An 18,952-nucleotide genomic window follows, 5' to 3' on the forward strand; every position below is an offset into this window, starting at 1 on the left:
GGGAATCTCCCTGATGTTTTCAAAGGGAGGTTTCTGTAGAACCGACAAAACTAAATTAAGATCCCAGGGCGGTAAGGGCGCGCGGACTGGTGGAGCCAGGTGCCGCACCCCTGGATGAAATTCCGCACCAAGGACTTGGTAGCTAAAGGTTTCTGAAAGAAGATTGCTAATGCTGAAACTTGACCCTTGATGGTGCTCAAGGCTAGTTTCTGCTCAACCCCTTTTTGCAAAAAAGCCAATATTCGAGTCACCGAATAGGTACGTGGAGGAAATCCTAAAGATTCGCACCACGCAATATAAGTCTTCCATGTGTGATAATAGACCTTGCTGGAAGTCGCTTTCCTTGCTTTAATAAGGGTAGGAATGACTGAAGCTGACAACCCTCTGTCCTTCAGTACTTGGGTCTCAATGGCCAGGCCATTAAAACCAGCGACTGTAAAGCACAATGGTAAATTGGTCCTTGAGACCACAGACATTCCCTGAGACGAAGTTCCCACGGAACGTCTGCGACTAGCATGTCCAAGTCGGCCAGGCCGGCTTGACGAGGCCAGCCTAGAATTTCTAGGACCACTGGCGCTGACTGGATCTGAACCAGGCGTCCCTAGAGCTATCTGGCCCTGACCATCCGAGAAAGTCTGGTCGTTTTCTGTTCCCACACATTTATCAGATACCTGATTCCTATCAGGAAGGGTGATCTTTTCTGGTTGAACCTCAGGGACCGAAGTCATCCGGCTAGAGGCTTCTTGGTCTGTCTGGTCAACCAGATCCGAATCCTGTGGAGAATAGAGACTAATCTTAGGAAAAGGTAAAGGAAAAGATCTATTCAGGGAACGGTGACTACCGCTCCCTGTAGTACTTAAATGTTGGAAGGGAAGAATCGCACCGGTAGTGGTAGTCGATGCTCGATCTAATATCCTGAATACCGGTGAAAACGTCCCCCCACCCTCAACCCGGGTGGGGGCGCACCTTCAGGCTGTGTAATCCTTTGCTTCGGGTTTGGCTGAGTCGGTCCTCTGTTTGTCCGACCAGCCTTTCTTGAACCCTCCTGGAGGAGTCTTGCCTTTCCCGCTTGTTCCAGTCGGGCGTACGTACCCTTTATGGGCGGTAAAGAAAGGTCCTCGCTTGTTGCGAGGTCCCTTAGCTTTAGCAGCCTGTGGCAAAAAAGTGCTCTCGCCCCCAGTGGCATCCTTAATAATTACATCTAGGGTGGCCCCAAATAGACGATTCCCCTGAAAGGGGAGATTCGTCAAGGTCTTTTTGGAACCTAGTTCAGCTGACCAGCATTTTAACCACAGCACACGTCTGAGGATTACCGCTGACATAGATGCATGCCCTAATAGGGGAGTAGTGTCCAAGGCTGCGTCACAGATAAACTGTAGCCCTTGTATAATCTGTTCCATCAAATCAGATGTTTCCTGGGGAATATCTTTTCCCCTAAGGTCTTGGCGTACCAATCTCGCCCATTCCGTAAGTGTCTGGGAAACTAGACCAATAACAATTACTGGTCTAAATGCTGACCCTATCAGAGAGAAGATGGTGCGGGACTCTGCTTCCATCTTCCGATCCACCGGATCCTTAAAGGATGAAGTGTCCTCCACTGGGATAACCGTGGCTTTATTCAGTCTGGAAATAGGTGGATCCACTACTGGTGGTACCGTCCATTTCTTAATGAAGGATTCCTCAAATGGATAGCGTCTAGCAATACGCTTGGAAATCGTAAAGGTACGCTTAGAATGCTCCCATTCTCCTTTAATTTTATTACCAAAACACTTGGGTACAGGAAAAACCTTCACCGTTTTGATGGGCTTGTTAGTACCAAAGGGAATCTCTGTTTCAGTTGCCTCTGCCGGTAAAACCTCAAGTCTTAAGGTTTCCCGCATTGCCACAACTAGTGCGTCCACCAATGCTTCTTCCTGAATTATATCGGGAGAAGGAACGTCCTCCTCACTGTCTGAGGGAGCTTTACCTGAGGTAACAGCCCTTGCAGAGGGACCTGCAGCTGCAGTGACCATCTCTGAATCTGAGTCAGAGGTGTCAGATAATATAGGGGTAGGCGGGGGTCGCTTCCTTGACCCCCGTCCCTGACAGGCTGCCTCCACCCGAGCCACCAAAGACTCCAAAACTGCTGTAAATGCATCCATACTCTGTGCACCGGCGGGTCCCGTGGCCCCCTCGAGGGAAACAGGTGGGGGAATTTGTGTGGCAGGGTCCATGATTATTCCAGTAACTTCCCGGATAATACAATTCAATTAAATAAAAAACTTTTTTTTTTTTTTTTTTTTTTCAGACCCCCAGCGCCACAAAAGCCCCTTAGTGTTACCTGCTAGGGATCCCTATCGATCGAGAGAGAGAGAGATAGACCCCCAGGCTCACCACTTGATGCTCAGAGTTTAACTGCAACAGGTTACAGCGCTGTCTTCACAAACAGGAAGTCTTTTGGCTGGCTGCCCAGGAAAAAAGGAGGCGGCTCCGCCCCTCTGCACGCCTTCCGGCGCCTCCCCTAGCTCCACGAGGTGTTTGGATCACCTCAAACATGGCCGCCCCCATGCTGGAGACACGAGGCTACGCCAAAATGGCGGCTCGTGCGATCCAGCAAAAAAAAATGGCGGCGGCCTGTACCGAATAGCGGTGTGCTGCAGGGCACACAACACCTTCTCTGCATGGGGATTTGGCGTGGTTGGCGGTACCGGCCCTGGCGGACCGCATGGCCGTTCGGAAGGCCTGCTATAGCTGGAGATTTGACTAGGAAGGCAGTCTACATGTCCGTGGCTTCTGACTGGTAGGTACTTTATTATTATCATAGTAAGATTCCCAGACTGCCACTGATTACAATCTTTTTAACATGTATACAATTAGATTGTTAGCTCCCAAACCAAGCCTCCTGGCTTTTTGCACATAAAATCACACTCAAAGTAGGGGGATCTGTGCCATGTTATAGGATAGAGGGGGACTCTATCTTACCATACAGAGAGGGGCCCGCATTCACCACAAGACCCGTCAGGGGAAAAGGGGGAACACACTACTCACCATACCGGAACCAGGCGGGCACCAACTCCTGACAGTACCCCTCTCCACCGGGGCGGGAGGGCTGTCGACCAATACGGACGCCGTGACTCATGGTCCTTGGCGTTTCAGCGAGACGTTTAACTCGCGGGGTCAGTCCCCCAGTGGGACTATGTCGCGGCCGACCCAGCGCGGAGCTATGGCCTGCACGCGCTCGTAGGCTGAACTGGGATGACCACCGGATCTCAACATCCAGCCCGTCGCCCAGTTCAGCTTTCTTGCTTGAAGATCTCACAGGAACACTGGAGAAAAAAGCTGTCTAAAAAATCTTTTTAAGAAAAAAATCTTGCCAGGACCGAAGATCCCAGCAAGGTATCTAGGTCCTTACTCCTGACTAGACAGAAAAAAACTGATTTGCTGTGGCGGAGAGAGAGAGGATATACCCTCGGGGACTGCCCCTGGGGTGTGGCCAGAGCATTTTTATTTCCTGTCTAGTCCTGCTCCTGTGGAGGCAACATAACCCGAAGGTGCTGTATCACCGAGGACTACGTCTGTCAATGAGCGATAGAGAAAGAAAGGTTTAGATCCGAGCCACAGAAAAGGATCGAGGATGAGCGCCAATCGACTCATACCAAGAAATGTATGCTTTCCACGTACCATGGTATATCTTGCTGGAAGATGACTTCCTTGCCTTCACCATAGTAGGGATCACTGATCCATAAAAATCTCTATCGCTCAGTACCTGGCCTTCAATATCTAGGCCATTAAAACCAGTGACTTTAAAGCAGGATGGTAGAATAGCCCTTGGGACAACTGGTCTTCTCTGAGAGGAAGCCCCCAAGGGACGTTTATGGCCATCAGGATGATTGGAAGATCCTTGCTCTTGATTCCTCGCAGGAACTGCGGAAGAAGCCTGAGCAGAAGATGATACTGGCCTTACCGTGGCCCTTGGACACCTGCGGTGTCTGCCAGAGAAACCCGCGATCTCGACACGAACTTCGGTATTCTCCTGTGGAGCCGAACCTGCTAAAGGAGCTGCATGTAGGACTGTGCAAACAGAACTGTCTTGAAGGTGGATACCATCACTCAGAACCTGTATGCAAATCGGGAGAGAGAATCATCTGTGTGACAGCAGTTGGTGAATCATGGCCTGTGGTTTCTGAAATCGGTCCAGAGGAAGGACCACCCTGGTCAGAATTAAAATCAGACCTAATGTAATTCAATTCCCTGGACAGGGATAGGGGGGACCTTAGGTAATTCAGACATTACCTAAACCTTTGCAAGAATTAGGTCCTGAGTCTCCTTGTGCGGATTTAAATAACTTACAAAGAACAAAACTTTGCCCCCCTTTCTGGGTAACCCCCAAAAGAAACATTTTGCAGATCTCCTTGACGCTCACAAAAGAAGTCCACGGGGCTGTAAACCTGCAAAGATGTCCCCCCACCCCAATAATGGGTGAGGGCAGACCTTCATGCTGTAGGGGTCTTGACTGTGGGTCCGGAGAAGCTAGCTCTAGGCTTACCAGACCAAGGTTGCTTTGAACTTCCCGGGGAAGTTTTGAAAGATCTATTTCCCTTATTCTCAGTCCCCGGAGCACAAAATAATTTTCTATGGGCAGAGAAGGAGGGACCCCCGTCTGCGACGAGGCTCCTTCCCTTTCATTGACTGTGGCAGGAAGGTACTCTTCCCTACTGTGGAACCCTTAATAATGTCATCCAGGGTAGCCCCAAACAGGCGATCGCTTTGAAAGGGCAGATCAATGAGAGCTTTCTTAGAGGCTTGGCCTCTGGACCAATTCTTAAGCCACATCATGCGCCAAATCCCCACCACTGAAACAGAAAGTGTGGACAGCACAGAAGCTGTATCCAAAGCTGCATCAAAAATAAACTGCAGCCCATGCACCAACTGGTCCACTAAATCAACATAAGCAGCGGGGACCTGCTCACTCCCCAGGCCCTGGCGCAAAAGCTTGGCCCATTCAGTTAGGGCCTGAGACACCAGGGCTGAGGCAAAGACTAGCGGCAATGCGGAACCAGCCATAGTAAACATTCTGCGTGCCACAGTCTCCACTTTTCTGTCAGCTGGGTCCTTAAAGGACGGGGATTCCTCTACTGGGAACATGGTTGCTTTATTCAACCTGGAAACAGGAGGGTCCACCAATGGTGGATTAGTCCACTTTTTTAAAAGTGACTCCCTCCAAAGGGTAACGTACAGCAGAACGTTTGGGGACCACAAAGGGTAATTTTAGTTGTTCCCATTCCTTACAGGAAAACCTGTCATAATAAGGCACATAAGGAAACCCCCTTGGAGTGCGAGGTGACTTATGCGTAGCAAACAACACAGCCACATCCATGGCTACATCAGCCACATCCTCCATTTTTAAAGTCTCACGCACTGCAGGGATAAGCGAGTCTACCAGAGCTTTTTCATTCACTACTGCGACCATGGAGGAATCATCCTCACTATCGGATGGATCTGGATGTGTGATATTAAGCCCCCCTGGACGGGCCGCGTCCACATCGGCACCATGCTCAGAATCAGATGAGACAGACTGAGCAGGGGAAGGCAGGGGACGCTTCCTCCTGGGCATTTGCCCACACGCCACTTCCACCGAGGACACTAAGGACTGCAGGACCGCCGTCAGTGCAACCATGGGAAGCCGGGGTTCCGAGGGATCTGCTACCTCCATGAGAGAAAGAAATTGTGTAGACTTGCTGGTGTCCTCTACTGAGAATGCTAATATTTCAGTTTCCTTTTAAGCTCTTGTTTTCCTGCATTTTTTTTTATCTGTGCAGTCCATGTGACTATAGAGTCACATATGTGGGCATATGCACAGTGGTAAATGACACTCCCCTCCCTCCTTCCTCCTCTATGTCCTCCTATTGTCAAACACTCTGGGGCAATATATAGTATGGTGATTGATTACATTTACTAAGAAACTCACTAAAAAGCTTTGTTTTTTTTTCAGTATAAATCAGTATAATCAGTCTAAAGTATAATAAATTGCCAACACCTGTAAAGTAAAAAAAGAGCCTTGGATGCAGATGCCGTATGAACAAAATGAAAGTTAGGGTCAATTGTCTTTGACTCTGCCTACACCATATTACTGCACAAAAAATACACGTTATGTTCAATAAAGATTGTTTGGGAGTTGTAAAATAGTTTTTGATATTTATAGTCTAATTTGAATTGCTCCTTTGAAACTGTTTTTTTTAGTCATGTGACTAGCACAGCATCAATCAGGGCTGGCCAGACAGACTCACACTGTAGACAGCATACAATAGCAGAGTAATAAAAGCTCCCTTGCACAGATCTTTCCTTGCAGATGGCAAAGAACAGGGAAAGATCACATGACCACACAACAGCACTGCAGCAATAAGATACTTGGAAGATTTATAATTTTTTTTAAAACAAAATACAGTGGCATGATATATATGATTTATGTGAATTACCACTTGTCGACTGCCACACGACTATTTACTGCGGCAGTCAGCCCCCTACAGGCAAAGCGACGTAGACCTACGTCGTTCGCCCACGAGCCTGTAGGAGAGCGCGCTCTGGTTCCCTGATGAGCCACCGCGTGTGACCAACGGCTCAGATGGCTGCCGGTCACTTGCGATCTCCCGCAGGAGAGGGAGAAAGACAAACGGCTGATGCAAACACAGCCGTCTGTCATTCTCACTTAAGTAGGCACAGAGGCTATGCGATCCTGCTATATAGGAGGTCTCTGGGGTTACTTCACTAGCCACGCCCCCCGACAGTAAGAATCACACCCCTAGGGACACACTTAACCCCTTGATCTTCAATAAAGTTAACCCCTTCCCTGCCAGTGTCATTTTTACAGTAACAGTGCATATTTATAGCACTGATTACTGTAGTAATGTCACCGGTACCCCCAAAAGTGTCAAAAATGTCAGTCAGGGGTCCGATCTGTCCGCCGCAATGTCGCAGTCCCGCAAAAAAAAAAAAAAAAAACGCAGATCGCCGCCATTACTACTTAAAAAAAAAAAACAATAAAAATGACATAAATCTTTCCCGTAGTTAGTAAACGCAATAACTTTTGCACAAACCAATCAAAATATGCTTATTGTGATTTTTTTTTACCAAAAATATGTAGCAGAAAACAAATTGGCCTAAAATGGTAAATTTAGATTTTTACATTTTTTTTTTTTTTGAGAATTTCATATAAAAAAAATTTGAAAAATATTGTTATTTTTTCAAAATTGTCGGTCTTTTTTTGTTTATAGCACAAAAAATAAAAATTGCACAGGTGATCAAATACCACCAAAAGAAAGCTCTGTTTGTGGGGAAAAAAGGACGTCAATTTCATTTGGGTACAGCGTCATACGGCTGCGCAATTGTCTGTTAAAGTCACGCAGTGCGGAATGGCAAAATAGGGCCTGGTCATTGAGCAGCCAAATCCTCCGGGGCTTAAGTGGTTAAATATGGCAATTAACTCTTCTCTGTTTAGTATCACTTTAAGGTACATCTTTACTGAAAAAACAATGTAAAGTGTGGCTTGCTAATTCTCCTTTTAAAAAATGCTAGTTTATTAGCTGTTACGATGATTTATTGGTTTCAATACATTTGGACTCAATGTCCAAGATACAAGTATGCAGATTGGAAATTAGGACTTTCCTCCGATTTTACTTGCTGCATGCTTGTCCCAGCTCAGTAAATTAGAAATGATTAGTAGTAAACATGTTGGACCTGTGTTCATTCTTTAGGCCCCTTTCACACTAGTGCGACTTGTCCCGCGATTTTGGACCGCAAAATCGCATGACAAGTCGTTTTCCATTATTTTCAATGAGCCCCATTCATATCAGTGCGTTTTGAAGTCGCACTGACTTCAAAGTAGTTCCTGCACTACTTTGCCACGATTTTAATGCATTTTGAGGCATATAGCCTTGCCCATGCTTTCAAAATCGCGGCAAAAATCGCGCCGCAAAATCGCGGTAAAATTGCGTTGCAATAGTGTGAAAGGGGCCTTAATAATAGCAAAAAGCAGTTGTTTTTAAATTCCCCCTGCACATGACTGGGTCTTTAGGGTAAGCACAGTTTCATCCTGCTTAACAATAGCTTTGTTATATGTTTTCTCTTATGAATATCAGCCCCTGATACAGCGTTTTATACCTATTAAAAATTCAGTATGCTTGTTTGCTTTTCTCCCCAAAAATGTTTAAAACCTAGTGATGCAAAAAGTAGGAATTACAATTCCATGAAGTCCAATGTTTAAAGAAAATGTTGGCGATTGATATGGCTTTATTTAAACTTCAAAACAAACCAATCAACATTTCTACTCCCTTAAAGGCTGTAAAAATAGGCTACCAAAAATACTAAAGTTATCAGTTTTAAAGAATTAAGCAGCACAAGCTAAAACAAAAAATAATACTAATGTGTTGCGCTGTCCAACTGTTGTGCTGTATTATATATTTATTTTGTTTTGTATCAGTGTGTGCAGATATAGGGAGTGCTGCTGTCTCTCATATATTTTTTTTATCCATTCATTTATTTTATTTTTTTATTCAGCTTTTGACTATGATGAGATAATTAATATTCTCTTAACACTTTAGCGCGGGATTGGTTTGGTATTATGTAACACAAAATGTAATAAATATTCACATACTAGTTGTGGTGCAAGTAAAGAAACAAACTTTAAAAACTAAACAAAATAAAGTTAGGGGAAAAAAAAAAAATTAGCATAATAATTTATAAAATGATATAAGCAAGCAGCAGCCACTAAAATGATAAACCTGGTATGAAATAGCAGCATTATGTAAAATAAGAATCAGCAATCTGTACACACTTTTAGGCTGCTATAACAGGTTGCTGCTCCACCTTCCCCCTCTACCCCCACCCCTCTCTTGTCTCTTTGACAGATGAGACACTTGTGGGATTTTTTTTTTTCTCTGCCGCTGCCTGCCTCTTTCTCTAGTACTTACTCTGAAGCATCGCTGCTACTGCACTCAGCCCTCTCATCCTCTCTTAGAAGTTGGATTCCCAAGGAGTCTACGGCTCGCTTCAAAATAGCCTCCATCGCCTCCACACAGATCTTCTCCAAGACAATAACCCTGCAGCGGCTTAATAACGCAGTGTTCACCTGGAACGAAGGGTTTTCCGTTGTTGCTCCAATTAGAGTGATTGTCCCACATTCTACGTGTGGTAGAAAGGTGTCCTGAAGATGGGAGGGAAGCAGAAAGATCATCTGATATACCCCGAGTGAGTACACACTTCATGAGTGTTGTTTGCAAATAAATAGAGCTACATCTTTTCATGCATTGCAGTACAGAACCAGTGCTCTGGCAACTAAAACTAAGAACTAAGAGCAAGGTAACTTACCTTAACATGTACTGTATATAAAAACTGCAGGGAAGACAATGCTAAGCAGTACACATAACCAACATACTATGAGGGATTAGAAAAAAAAAGCCAACAAAATCCTTCCACTTCTTCCCTGGGAGTCCGACACAACAATCCTAAGTGTTCAAGTGACAGCTTCCATACTTCTTAGCTAGCTAATATACATGGCAATGTTCTACAGCCATTTACATTTCCACAAGTTAATCCAGATCCTTCATTCATTCGTAGTAAGCGTTGTTTGTGCACTTGTGATGTACATTTGATAGTGTGTCAAGATTCAGTTCTACGTTCAAGTAAAGCATCAGTAGTGCTTATAATGTGCCTCTACTGATCGGGAATAGAACACTAATCTTGAGACAGGTGATATTACCACTTGTAAACCCTCTCAAATTCTGAAGATTGAAAAGATTCTAAAGCACCAAATAGATTTTAAAGATTTTTTACCTGTAAGGGCACTTTCACAGCCACTTTAGTTTTGCAAATTAACACGATATGCATAACCTAATTTACAAATTGACAGAATGTGTGAAAGAACCCATAGATAAAGCCATTTGTGATCCTGAAGAAGTACATCTAGGTAGCATCATATTCAGGGCAACTTTGACAATGCCAACACATCTAGATCTGTTTTTTTCCCATCATAAATAATGCGCCCTGTTCTAACAACAAAAGACTAAAAAAGTACTCTCAGTGTGTAATGGTTTATCACAAGAACCCCCTGAAGTGCTCTGATTACTTGTACATCTTAAATTTGTAGAACTCTAAACTCTAAGTCTGAGTATACAGAAAACCTTTGGCTGGGAGGAATAGAGACTTCCAATGCTGATTGAATTTGCCACTTTCCTTGCGGTTATTCTAACCCTCTGGCTTCAATACTTTCCAAATTAATGAGATGAAACATGTATGAAAATCAGGAAAGTCTGCCATAAAGAGTGTTAGTATGACAGCCAGGTAATTAGCATTTGCAGAGTGAGAAGTCAGAAATGGAAGCCTCCACCTTTCATGTCATAAATATCACTTGGTCAAATATCTCATCTGGCCAAATAAAGTATGACATGCTCTATTGGTACATCTGACTCACCTTATATTTGTGGCCATCTTGATGATAATCTCAACATATGTCCCTAAAACAGGACCCCGTGCATAAAGTGTCTACATCAGACTGCTCGCAATAGGCAAGTAACAAAGCCATACCTAGGGCTATAAAATATTGACCATTATATGGGAAATTTATTCTAGCAAGTATAATTGGGCAGATACAAATACAATTTAGGAAAGGCAAAAATTCATTATGATTTGTCAATAATAGAGCTAGAGCTGCCTCTAGAGCTACAAATGCTTTGGAGAAATACTTGAAGTCCATTTGCAATATTATGAACAGCACAGAAGCAGTTATCCAATTTGAATAACTCTGGGAATCCTTTTAACATGACCTTGACAAAAAAATATGAAAGTACTTAGGCAGAACTTCTGGAAACATTTTACATTTAGGGCCAGTGTTGATTAATTTTGGGCTTGCCCTGATTGCATTTGACCAGTATAGGAATGCAAAACCCGCTTAAAATGGTTCTAAAGGCTCAAGGCCTTCATGCATTCTATGCGTGAAGGTAAAAAACCTCTCTGCAGCAGCCCCTCAAGCCCCCCATAATACTAACCTGAGCCCATTACGATCCAGCGATGTGCACGAAAGCCTCGGCTCTACGGGGACTCTCCCTCCTCATTGGCTGAGACGGCAGTGGGAGCCATTGTCAATCACAGCCAGTGAGCCAATGAGAAGGGGTGGGCAAGCCACGGCTGTGTGTGTGAATGGACACGAAGAATAGCTGCTAGGGAGTCAGCCTGCCAGGGTGGCCCGATTGCAAGCTGCTTGCTGTGGGGGCAATTGGGAGGAGGGAGGGGCCAAGAGCACCATTGGGGGCCCCCGAGGACAGGGGGATAGGGGCTGCTCTGTGGAAAACTGCTACACAGATCAGGTAAGTATAACAAGTTTGTTATTAACAAAAAAAAAAAAATTCCTTTACTATCACTTTAAAAGTCCATCAATGCAGGGCCTTATGGTGAACTGAACACAACAAGATCTGCTTGCATACCTGCTTGATTCTTTGATGTTTGGGGTCAAATCTTAAAAGAAAAACAATAGCGAAAAGTGTATAGAGGGTTTTCTGGCAGTGCTGTGTTTCTGACAATTATCAGGAAATCCATGGCAGCCTGCTGTGCCCTCCTTGACCTACAAGCTTCTCTACTGTAGCCCAATCAACATTCATGTTTTTTATTACTTTCTTTAAGGTCTTGACCCTTCTCTTCTTCTATCTATATATCCTTATGGTTATACATAGTTTGGAAAAGAATACTGATTGTGCCTTATGTATTGCACTTATGAATTAGGATGACACGGTTTTAAATTGGATTTTAACATAAAAAATGGCTAGACTTTTTCGGCAAAAGAGAATTTGCATATCAGGAATCTTTAGAATAAACAGCTTTTTGCGATCTCATCTTAAGTGCCTTGTCTCTAAGCAGAACAAGTAATATGCTAGTGTATTAAAGTGTATTGTAGTTGCATGGTCTACCCTTAAGTTGTAAAGTGCTCCATAAACTGCTGGCGCTATATAAATCCTGTATTATAATAATAAGAAATATTTGCTTAGTTGCTCCTCATGGCCGAGTTCTTCCAGCTCCCTTTTTAATTTTGTTGCTCTAAGCTGAACTCTTTCTAGTTCAATCTATCTGTTGATAGGTGACCAAAACTGCACTGCATACTCAAAATGAGGCCAAACTAATGTTTTATAAAGAAGTAAAAGTATCGATTTCTCAAATAAACACTCTTTTGAATGCACAAAAGTATTCTACCTGCTATATTAGCTGCAAGCTGGCATTGCATGCTGTTGGTAAGTCTGTGGTCTACCAGTACCCCCAAGAATTTTTCCATCTCTGATTCCCAAATCTTCCCAATAATATTTTGCATGCACAATTTAAGTATCCAAATGCGTAAACTCATCTACCAAGTAGCCACCAACCGTCCTATTCTATCAAGGCCTTTCTGTAATGTTTTTACTTAAATCACTTGAAACTAGAGCTGCACGATTAATCGTTAAAAAATTGGGATCTCGATTCCCCCCCCCAACGATCCTAAAAACGGCATGTCCTCGATTCTTACAGAACTGTTCTCTGCTCGCTGACAGCTGTCAAAAAAAAAAAAAGAGTCTCCAGCAAATGTTTATCAACCTTGTTAAGGCTGCTAGATAACTATAAACACAATGGTCTACAATGTATCATTTTGTTCTTTTAGATCAAAGGAATGAACTTCCGTCTGTAAAGGAGGGCAGTTTACCTCTTAAAAGACTAAACCTTTTTCTGGCACTAGTTGCTTAAAAGTTAAAATCAGTATTTTTTTTTTAGAAAATTACTTAGAACCCCCAAACATTATATTTATATAAATTTTTTATTAGCACAGACCCTAGAGAATAAAATGGCAATCGTTGCAATATTTTATGTCGCACATTAGTTGCGCAGAAGTCTTTCAAATGCAGTTTTTTTGGGGGAAAAATACGCTTTAATGAATTTAAAAAAAAACTAAACAGTAAAGTTAGCCCAATTTATTTGTATAATGTAAAAGATGATGTAATTCTGAGAATCATTAGAGAAACATGATCTTTATTATAAGCAAAAAAATTGTGATTCTCATTTTTTCCAGAATCGTGCAGCTCTATTTGAAACTTTACTAGAATTTCACTTGTGTTGACAGGATTTCCTTGCATAATTTAGAATCACCAGCAAATGCTAAAACTGAACGCTCAATTTCATCCAACCTCAATGTAATTTATAAAATAGTTAAACAGTATTGGCGCTAGGACAGAACTCTGGGGAAACCCCACTCAGAGGCTGAATTGTTTGCCATTACTTAGTTTGTAAATTAGGCATTTATTGGAAAGAGTATCAATTGCTTTTGCAAAATACAGATAAATTATGTTTCCTTCCCTACCTCTATCTGAACTACTGCTCACCTCAGCTGAGAATGTTAACAGGTTGGTCTGACAGGAATGGTTTTTCATAAACTCACGTTAATTGTTATAATTCCCATCAAATTCTAAAAAAAGAGTCCCTCTGCATCCCCTCAAACACCTTACATACAACAGAGTTAGGGTGACTGGTATGTAGTTTTCTAGTACACACATAGATCCTATTTTGGATATTGGCAACGCATTTGCCCCATGTCAATCAGCTGATAGCCATTCCCGTTATTAAGGTGTCTTTAAAAATCAGCAATAGTGGTATTGCTATCATTGAGCTAAGTTTCCTGACTTGCAGGGTAAACCATCAGGTCCTGACGATTTACTTCTATTTTGGACTTTGTCTGCTTTGAACCCTAGCTTCAGACAACCATAAAAGCCCTTTGTTTCAGTTAGTATTGGCATTACTATTTCTTCTATTAAAATTTATATTTTTCATGTGCATTAACAGACAAAAAATGTATGCAGAATGCTGGGGGGTCTTCTTGCTTTTCATTGCAATATGTTTCTTATAGTCTATTTTAGCTGATCCGGTTGCTTTTTTTGTATTTCTTATGGCATTTTTATATCCCCTAAATGTTGAAGTTGTCCCTTCTGTTTTATTATTTTTTGAAAAATAGTTGCTTCTCCTTGATTAGCCTTTTAAGACAAAAATTGAGCCACGTATGTTGAACTTTCATCTATACTCCTTACTTGATATAATGCACCGATGAATGCCATTATTTAAAATATCCACTTCTTCTCTGTGTTCTTTGTTCAGAATATTTGGTCCCATTTAGTATCACCTAGTAAATAATGCCTATTCTAGGGCATATTGGTTATATTGTATAAGCCACCTACAGGAGGTTGGCACACTAGTAAACAAGCTGCCTCAAACTATCATGCCTCAATTTTTTGAACTAGCAGTACATAAGGCCAATAACACAGACTGGAAGGACCTGTGTCTCAAAATGGACTTTAATGAAAAGCTTTTATGGCAAGTATAAAATTCTTATTATCTTTTTAGTCCACTGAGAGACAGGGGATTGTAGTATATTCTAGGACGTGTGGAACATCCAAAAGAGGCCCAACAGAGGTGGAAACCATTTTATAATAGCATCAGGAGGTTTGGCAGAAAATGACAAACAATATGGTAAAAATGCCACAAACCACAGGTAAGACACCTGAGGATCAATACCAGGGCAGGAAATCTCCTTTAAAGCGGTAATAAACCCAAAGCAATCTTTGATTGTATTGCAGCATACCAATTCTTAGATGTGATGGCTGCCTTCGTTTTCTTTTTTGGCTTTCTTTCCTTTACTAACAGTTAATCCAGCCAATAAGTATTTTTTTTCTCAACAGAACAAGCTGTTCTGCAGGTTAGAGACAAACCATTTAGCACTGACAAGGATTTTACAAGGATCAGCTTTTATTTAAATAAAACCTTTGTTAAAGCTTTCTTTGCTTTATTTTCAGCTGTTGATCTTGCCAAAAAGTCTGCAGTTTTTCAACAAAAAAAGCTGTCAAGCACATGTATCAGTAAGCCCCTAGTCCCGCCGGTGCAACTTGTCTTGTGATTTGACAGTTTCAAATTGCCTGACAAGTCGCACACTATTGTCTGCATCGAAAGCAGTCAAATCGGTGCGATTTCGACTGTCGGAGTCGCACTGATTTTGAAAGGACTTCCTGCACTACTTTTTGCAAGTTCAGGTGTGACTTACATAAACATCTGTGCATGAAGTCGCACAGATATCTACCAGAAGTAGTACTGAAATGTTAATTTGAAAGCATGCTACTTAAAGTGAAGTAGCATTATTTCAATGTTGCGATTGGTGTGACAGGGGTGTTACAGAGTTGAGACAATTTAAGACTAAAAGGGGTGTTACAAATGATCAGCTTTTCTTTTTCTTTATTTATGAAAAACCTTTATTCCAAAAGAAAAAAAAATTGTAGCTGTAACTTCTTAAAAAGTGTTAGGGCGAGTTTGGCTTTTGTTTAGAGTATTTAAAACTGCTAGTACATCTAACACTTTCCTTCCCCCAGACTGCCAATCCTGCTGTCCAAAATGTATCTCTGTTGCTCCTTTATCCAGAGTGTAGGTACTCCAATACAGGTGGTGTGTTACTGGCCAGAGCAACAGGTGAAAACAGAGGGAACAACCTAAAAAGAAAACTATTGCAGACATCATAGCTAATGATTGGCAATCTACAATGTATTACATTTTTGGTTTTGGGTCTAATACCATTTGAAGAGAAAATTGATAATGAAAGAATGATGGGCCTCAATTAACAATATTGAAGACAACCAACCATCTAATATGGTAAAACCGGTGGAAAATCAGAGAAAGCAAAAAAAAAAAGCCAACAGCAAAGTTGATCAACAAGAAAGAAACGGTAAATAAGGCAAAGCTTTAATCCTAGTCTTCCTAACCCTTGACATTTTAGGAAAAGAGACTTGGACAGACAAGGTATGTCCAGAAAAATAAAAACCAACAGCTAAGGTGGTCAACAAATAAAATGTTCACTAAAGGTAGTGGCGTAAGCTTAATATATCTACAGTATCTCACAAACGTGAGTATACCCCTCACATTTTTGTAAAGATTTTTTTATATCTTTTCATGTGATAACACTGAAGAGATGACACCTTGCTACAATGTAAAGTAGTGAGTGTACAGTTTGTATAACAGTGGAAATTTGCTGTCACCTCAAAATAATTAAATAAACACATTCATTAATGTCTAAACAGCTGGCAACAAAAAGTAATACACCCCTAAGTGAAAATGTCCAAAATTGGGCCCAAAGTGACAATATTTTGTGTGTCCATCATTATTTTCCAGCACTGTGTTCAAAATAGACTTCTCATCTACATAAAGATGGCCTAGGCTATAAGAAGATTGCCAAGACCCTGAAACTGAGCTGCAGCACAGTGGCCAAAACAATACAGCAGTTTAACAGGACAGGTTCCACTCACAACAGGCCTCCCCAATGTCCACCAGAGAAGTTGAGTGCACGTGCTCAGCGTCATATCCAGAGGTTGTCTTTCGGAAATAGACGTATGAGTTCTTCCAGGGTTGCTGCAGAGGTTGAAGGGGTGGGGGACAGCCTGTTAGCGCCACACACTGCATCAAATCGGTCTGCATGGCTGTTGTACCAAAAGGAAGCCTCTTCTAAAGATGATGCACAAGAAAGCCTGTAAAGTTTGCTGAAGGCAAGCAGACTAAGGACATGGATTACTGGAACCATGTCCTGTGGTCTGATGAGACCAAGATAAACTTATTTGGTTCAGATGGTGTCAAGTGTGTGTGGCAGCAACCAGGTGAGTACAAAGACAAGTTTGTCTTGCCTACAGTCAAGCATGGTGGTTGGAGTGTCATGGTCTGGGGCTGCATGAGTGCTGATGACACTGGGGAGCTACAGTTCATTGAGGGAACCATAAATGCCAACATATACTCTAAGTTCTGCCTTCCCGTCTTCATGTTGTTTAGGTATTTGCAACTGCAACACGCCGCTCGCTTGCAATTCCCTCGGGTACTTTTACTGGCCCCCAACACAGTGGAGCGCTTCGTTATCACCAGAAACGCTGATCATATTCTGTCCTCGGTCTACCTTAGGATAGCTGGTAAGGTGGGGGGGGGGGGGTAGCTGTGACATACTCTTAGCTGTTTGGAAGATATCCCCTCGTTGGATGCTGATACTTGGGAGGAGGGGTTGGGTTATTATATATCCAGGATGATCTCTGCTAGGGATAGGTTTATCCAACTCAAGTTCCTTCATAGGGCGTACTACACCCCCCAGAGGGTAGCTAGGATTTACCCAGGTAGCTCGATGTGCCACAGGGGCTGTGGCCAGGTTGGCACCTTTATGCATATGGTGTGGTCTTGTCCTGTGGTCCAGACCTTCTGTTCTGGGGGGGGGGGGGGGTTGGTCGCTAAAATACAGGACATGGGAGTTTCCACGATGGTCCTGGATCCCCGTGTGTTGCTGCTGGGTCACTGCGAGCTGGTCTCCCCTAGGGTTCACATGCAGCTTGTGTTTTATCTCCTCTTCTATGCCAGGGAGGTTATCCTACTCGGTTGGAAGTCGCCCGACCCACCTTGGGTGTCCTCTTGGAGGGCGCTGGTTGACTCGGTTGTACAGACTCACATACATGAGTAGGGGGTGCCCTCAGAAGTTTAACAAGGTATGGGGCCTCTGGATGGGCATTTCGGCGACCTCTGCCTTGCTAAAGAAGCTGAGGGTAAAGGTGATAGACTGGCCAAGCATGTCTCCAGACATAAACCCTAATAAGCATCTGTGGGGCATCCTTAAATGGAAGGTGGAGGAGCGCAAGGTCTCTAACATCCCCCAGCTCCGTGATGTGGTCATGGAGGAGTAGAAGAGGACTCCAGTGGCAACCTGTGAAGCTCTGGTGAACTCCATGCCCAAGAGGGTTAAGGCAGTGCTGGAAAATAATGGTGGCCACACAAAATATAGACACTTTGGGTCCAATTTGCACATTTTCACTTAGGGATGTACTCCCTTTTGTTGCCAGCGGTTTAGACAATAATGGTTGTGTGTTGAATTATTTTGAGGGGATGGCAAATTTACACTGTTATACAAACTGTACACTCACTACTTCACATTGTAGCAAAGTGTAATTTCTTCAGTTGCCACATGAAAAGATATAATAAAATATTTACAAAAAGGTGAGGGGTGTACTCACTTTTACAAGATACTGTAACCGTTGATATTTAGGGAAAGGAGACTTAAAAACAAGGAGGTATGTCTAGAAGAAAATCCCTTAACCTCAGGGGGAGGGAGGTACATAGTCTCTCTCTCAACAGATAGATTTTTATGTAAAAGGGAAAAATAGAAGTGCAAGTAGGTAGATAGTAGCCCTAAATCCTTGTAAAGAGGAGGGGTAATTTACAACTCTGGTATGAAAAAAAGAGCAGGCAGTAACAAGAATAAATAGTAGCAGAAACTAGCTGGTAAAAGCACCTGTCTCAGAAGGCTAAAAAGGAGACCAATCATCTCTCACCTAAAAGTATCTTAGGGGCATGATGACCACAGTGCAAATCTGCCTGACCCGATACTCCGAATCATAAAAAGTGAAGCGCTGGGGGTGAAGAACCTTTAATAAATAATAATAAAGAATATTAGCCTGATAGAAAGAGGAAGAACTGCAAGAAGCTTTCCTCAAAATAGCACAGTGGTAAAAAAATAAAAACCGAGATGTGTTTTCCCCATCATCCCAAAAACAAAAAGTACCGCTCAAAGCTACAGTGTATGTTCACCTGCTAATTGCAAAAGGCTACTGCTGGGTGCCGATGTTCCAAGCTGAGCCTGTCTGGCTCAATATCCAAACCACCCAACAAGAGACGTGGAGCCGCACTTTTTATATCAGCAAGGTAATGTTTCATGTACGGATTGGCTTCAACATTAAGACTCTTCCCATGCGTCATGCCCTTCTAACGGGTTTCATACTATATCTGGCTTAATCGTAATGATGGGATTAAAGGTCCACATCAGGGTTATATGCATCATCAGCCATGGAGGGTATATGATGCAGCTGAGTCAACTCTCATCTCAGAATGCCACTTAAACACACTTACACATATG

General features: G+C 42.7%; 1 protein-coding gene across 1 annotated transcript in view; it reads right to left on the reverse strand.

Moving 5' to 3' along the window:
- WRNIP1 (WRN helicase interacting protein 1) overlaps positions 1 to 18,952 on the reverse strand; it is a 202,014-nt gene that overhangs the window by 149,357 nt on the left and 33,705 nt on the right. The window contains exon 3 of the mRNA XM_082258763.1: positions 8,946 to 9,178. Within this exon, the coding sequence (XP_082114889.1) occupies positions 8,946 to 9,178 (233 nt within the window). The remainder of the gene's footprint in view (positions 1 to 8,945; positions 9,179 to 18,952) is intronic.

This window comes from Pelophylax lessonae, assembly GCF_965119305.1.
Source record: "Pelophylax lessonae genome assembly, chromosome: 5".
NCBI classification, from domain to species: Eukaryota; Metazoa; Chordata; class Amphibia; order Anura; family Ranidae; genus Pelophylax; species Pelophylax lessonae.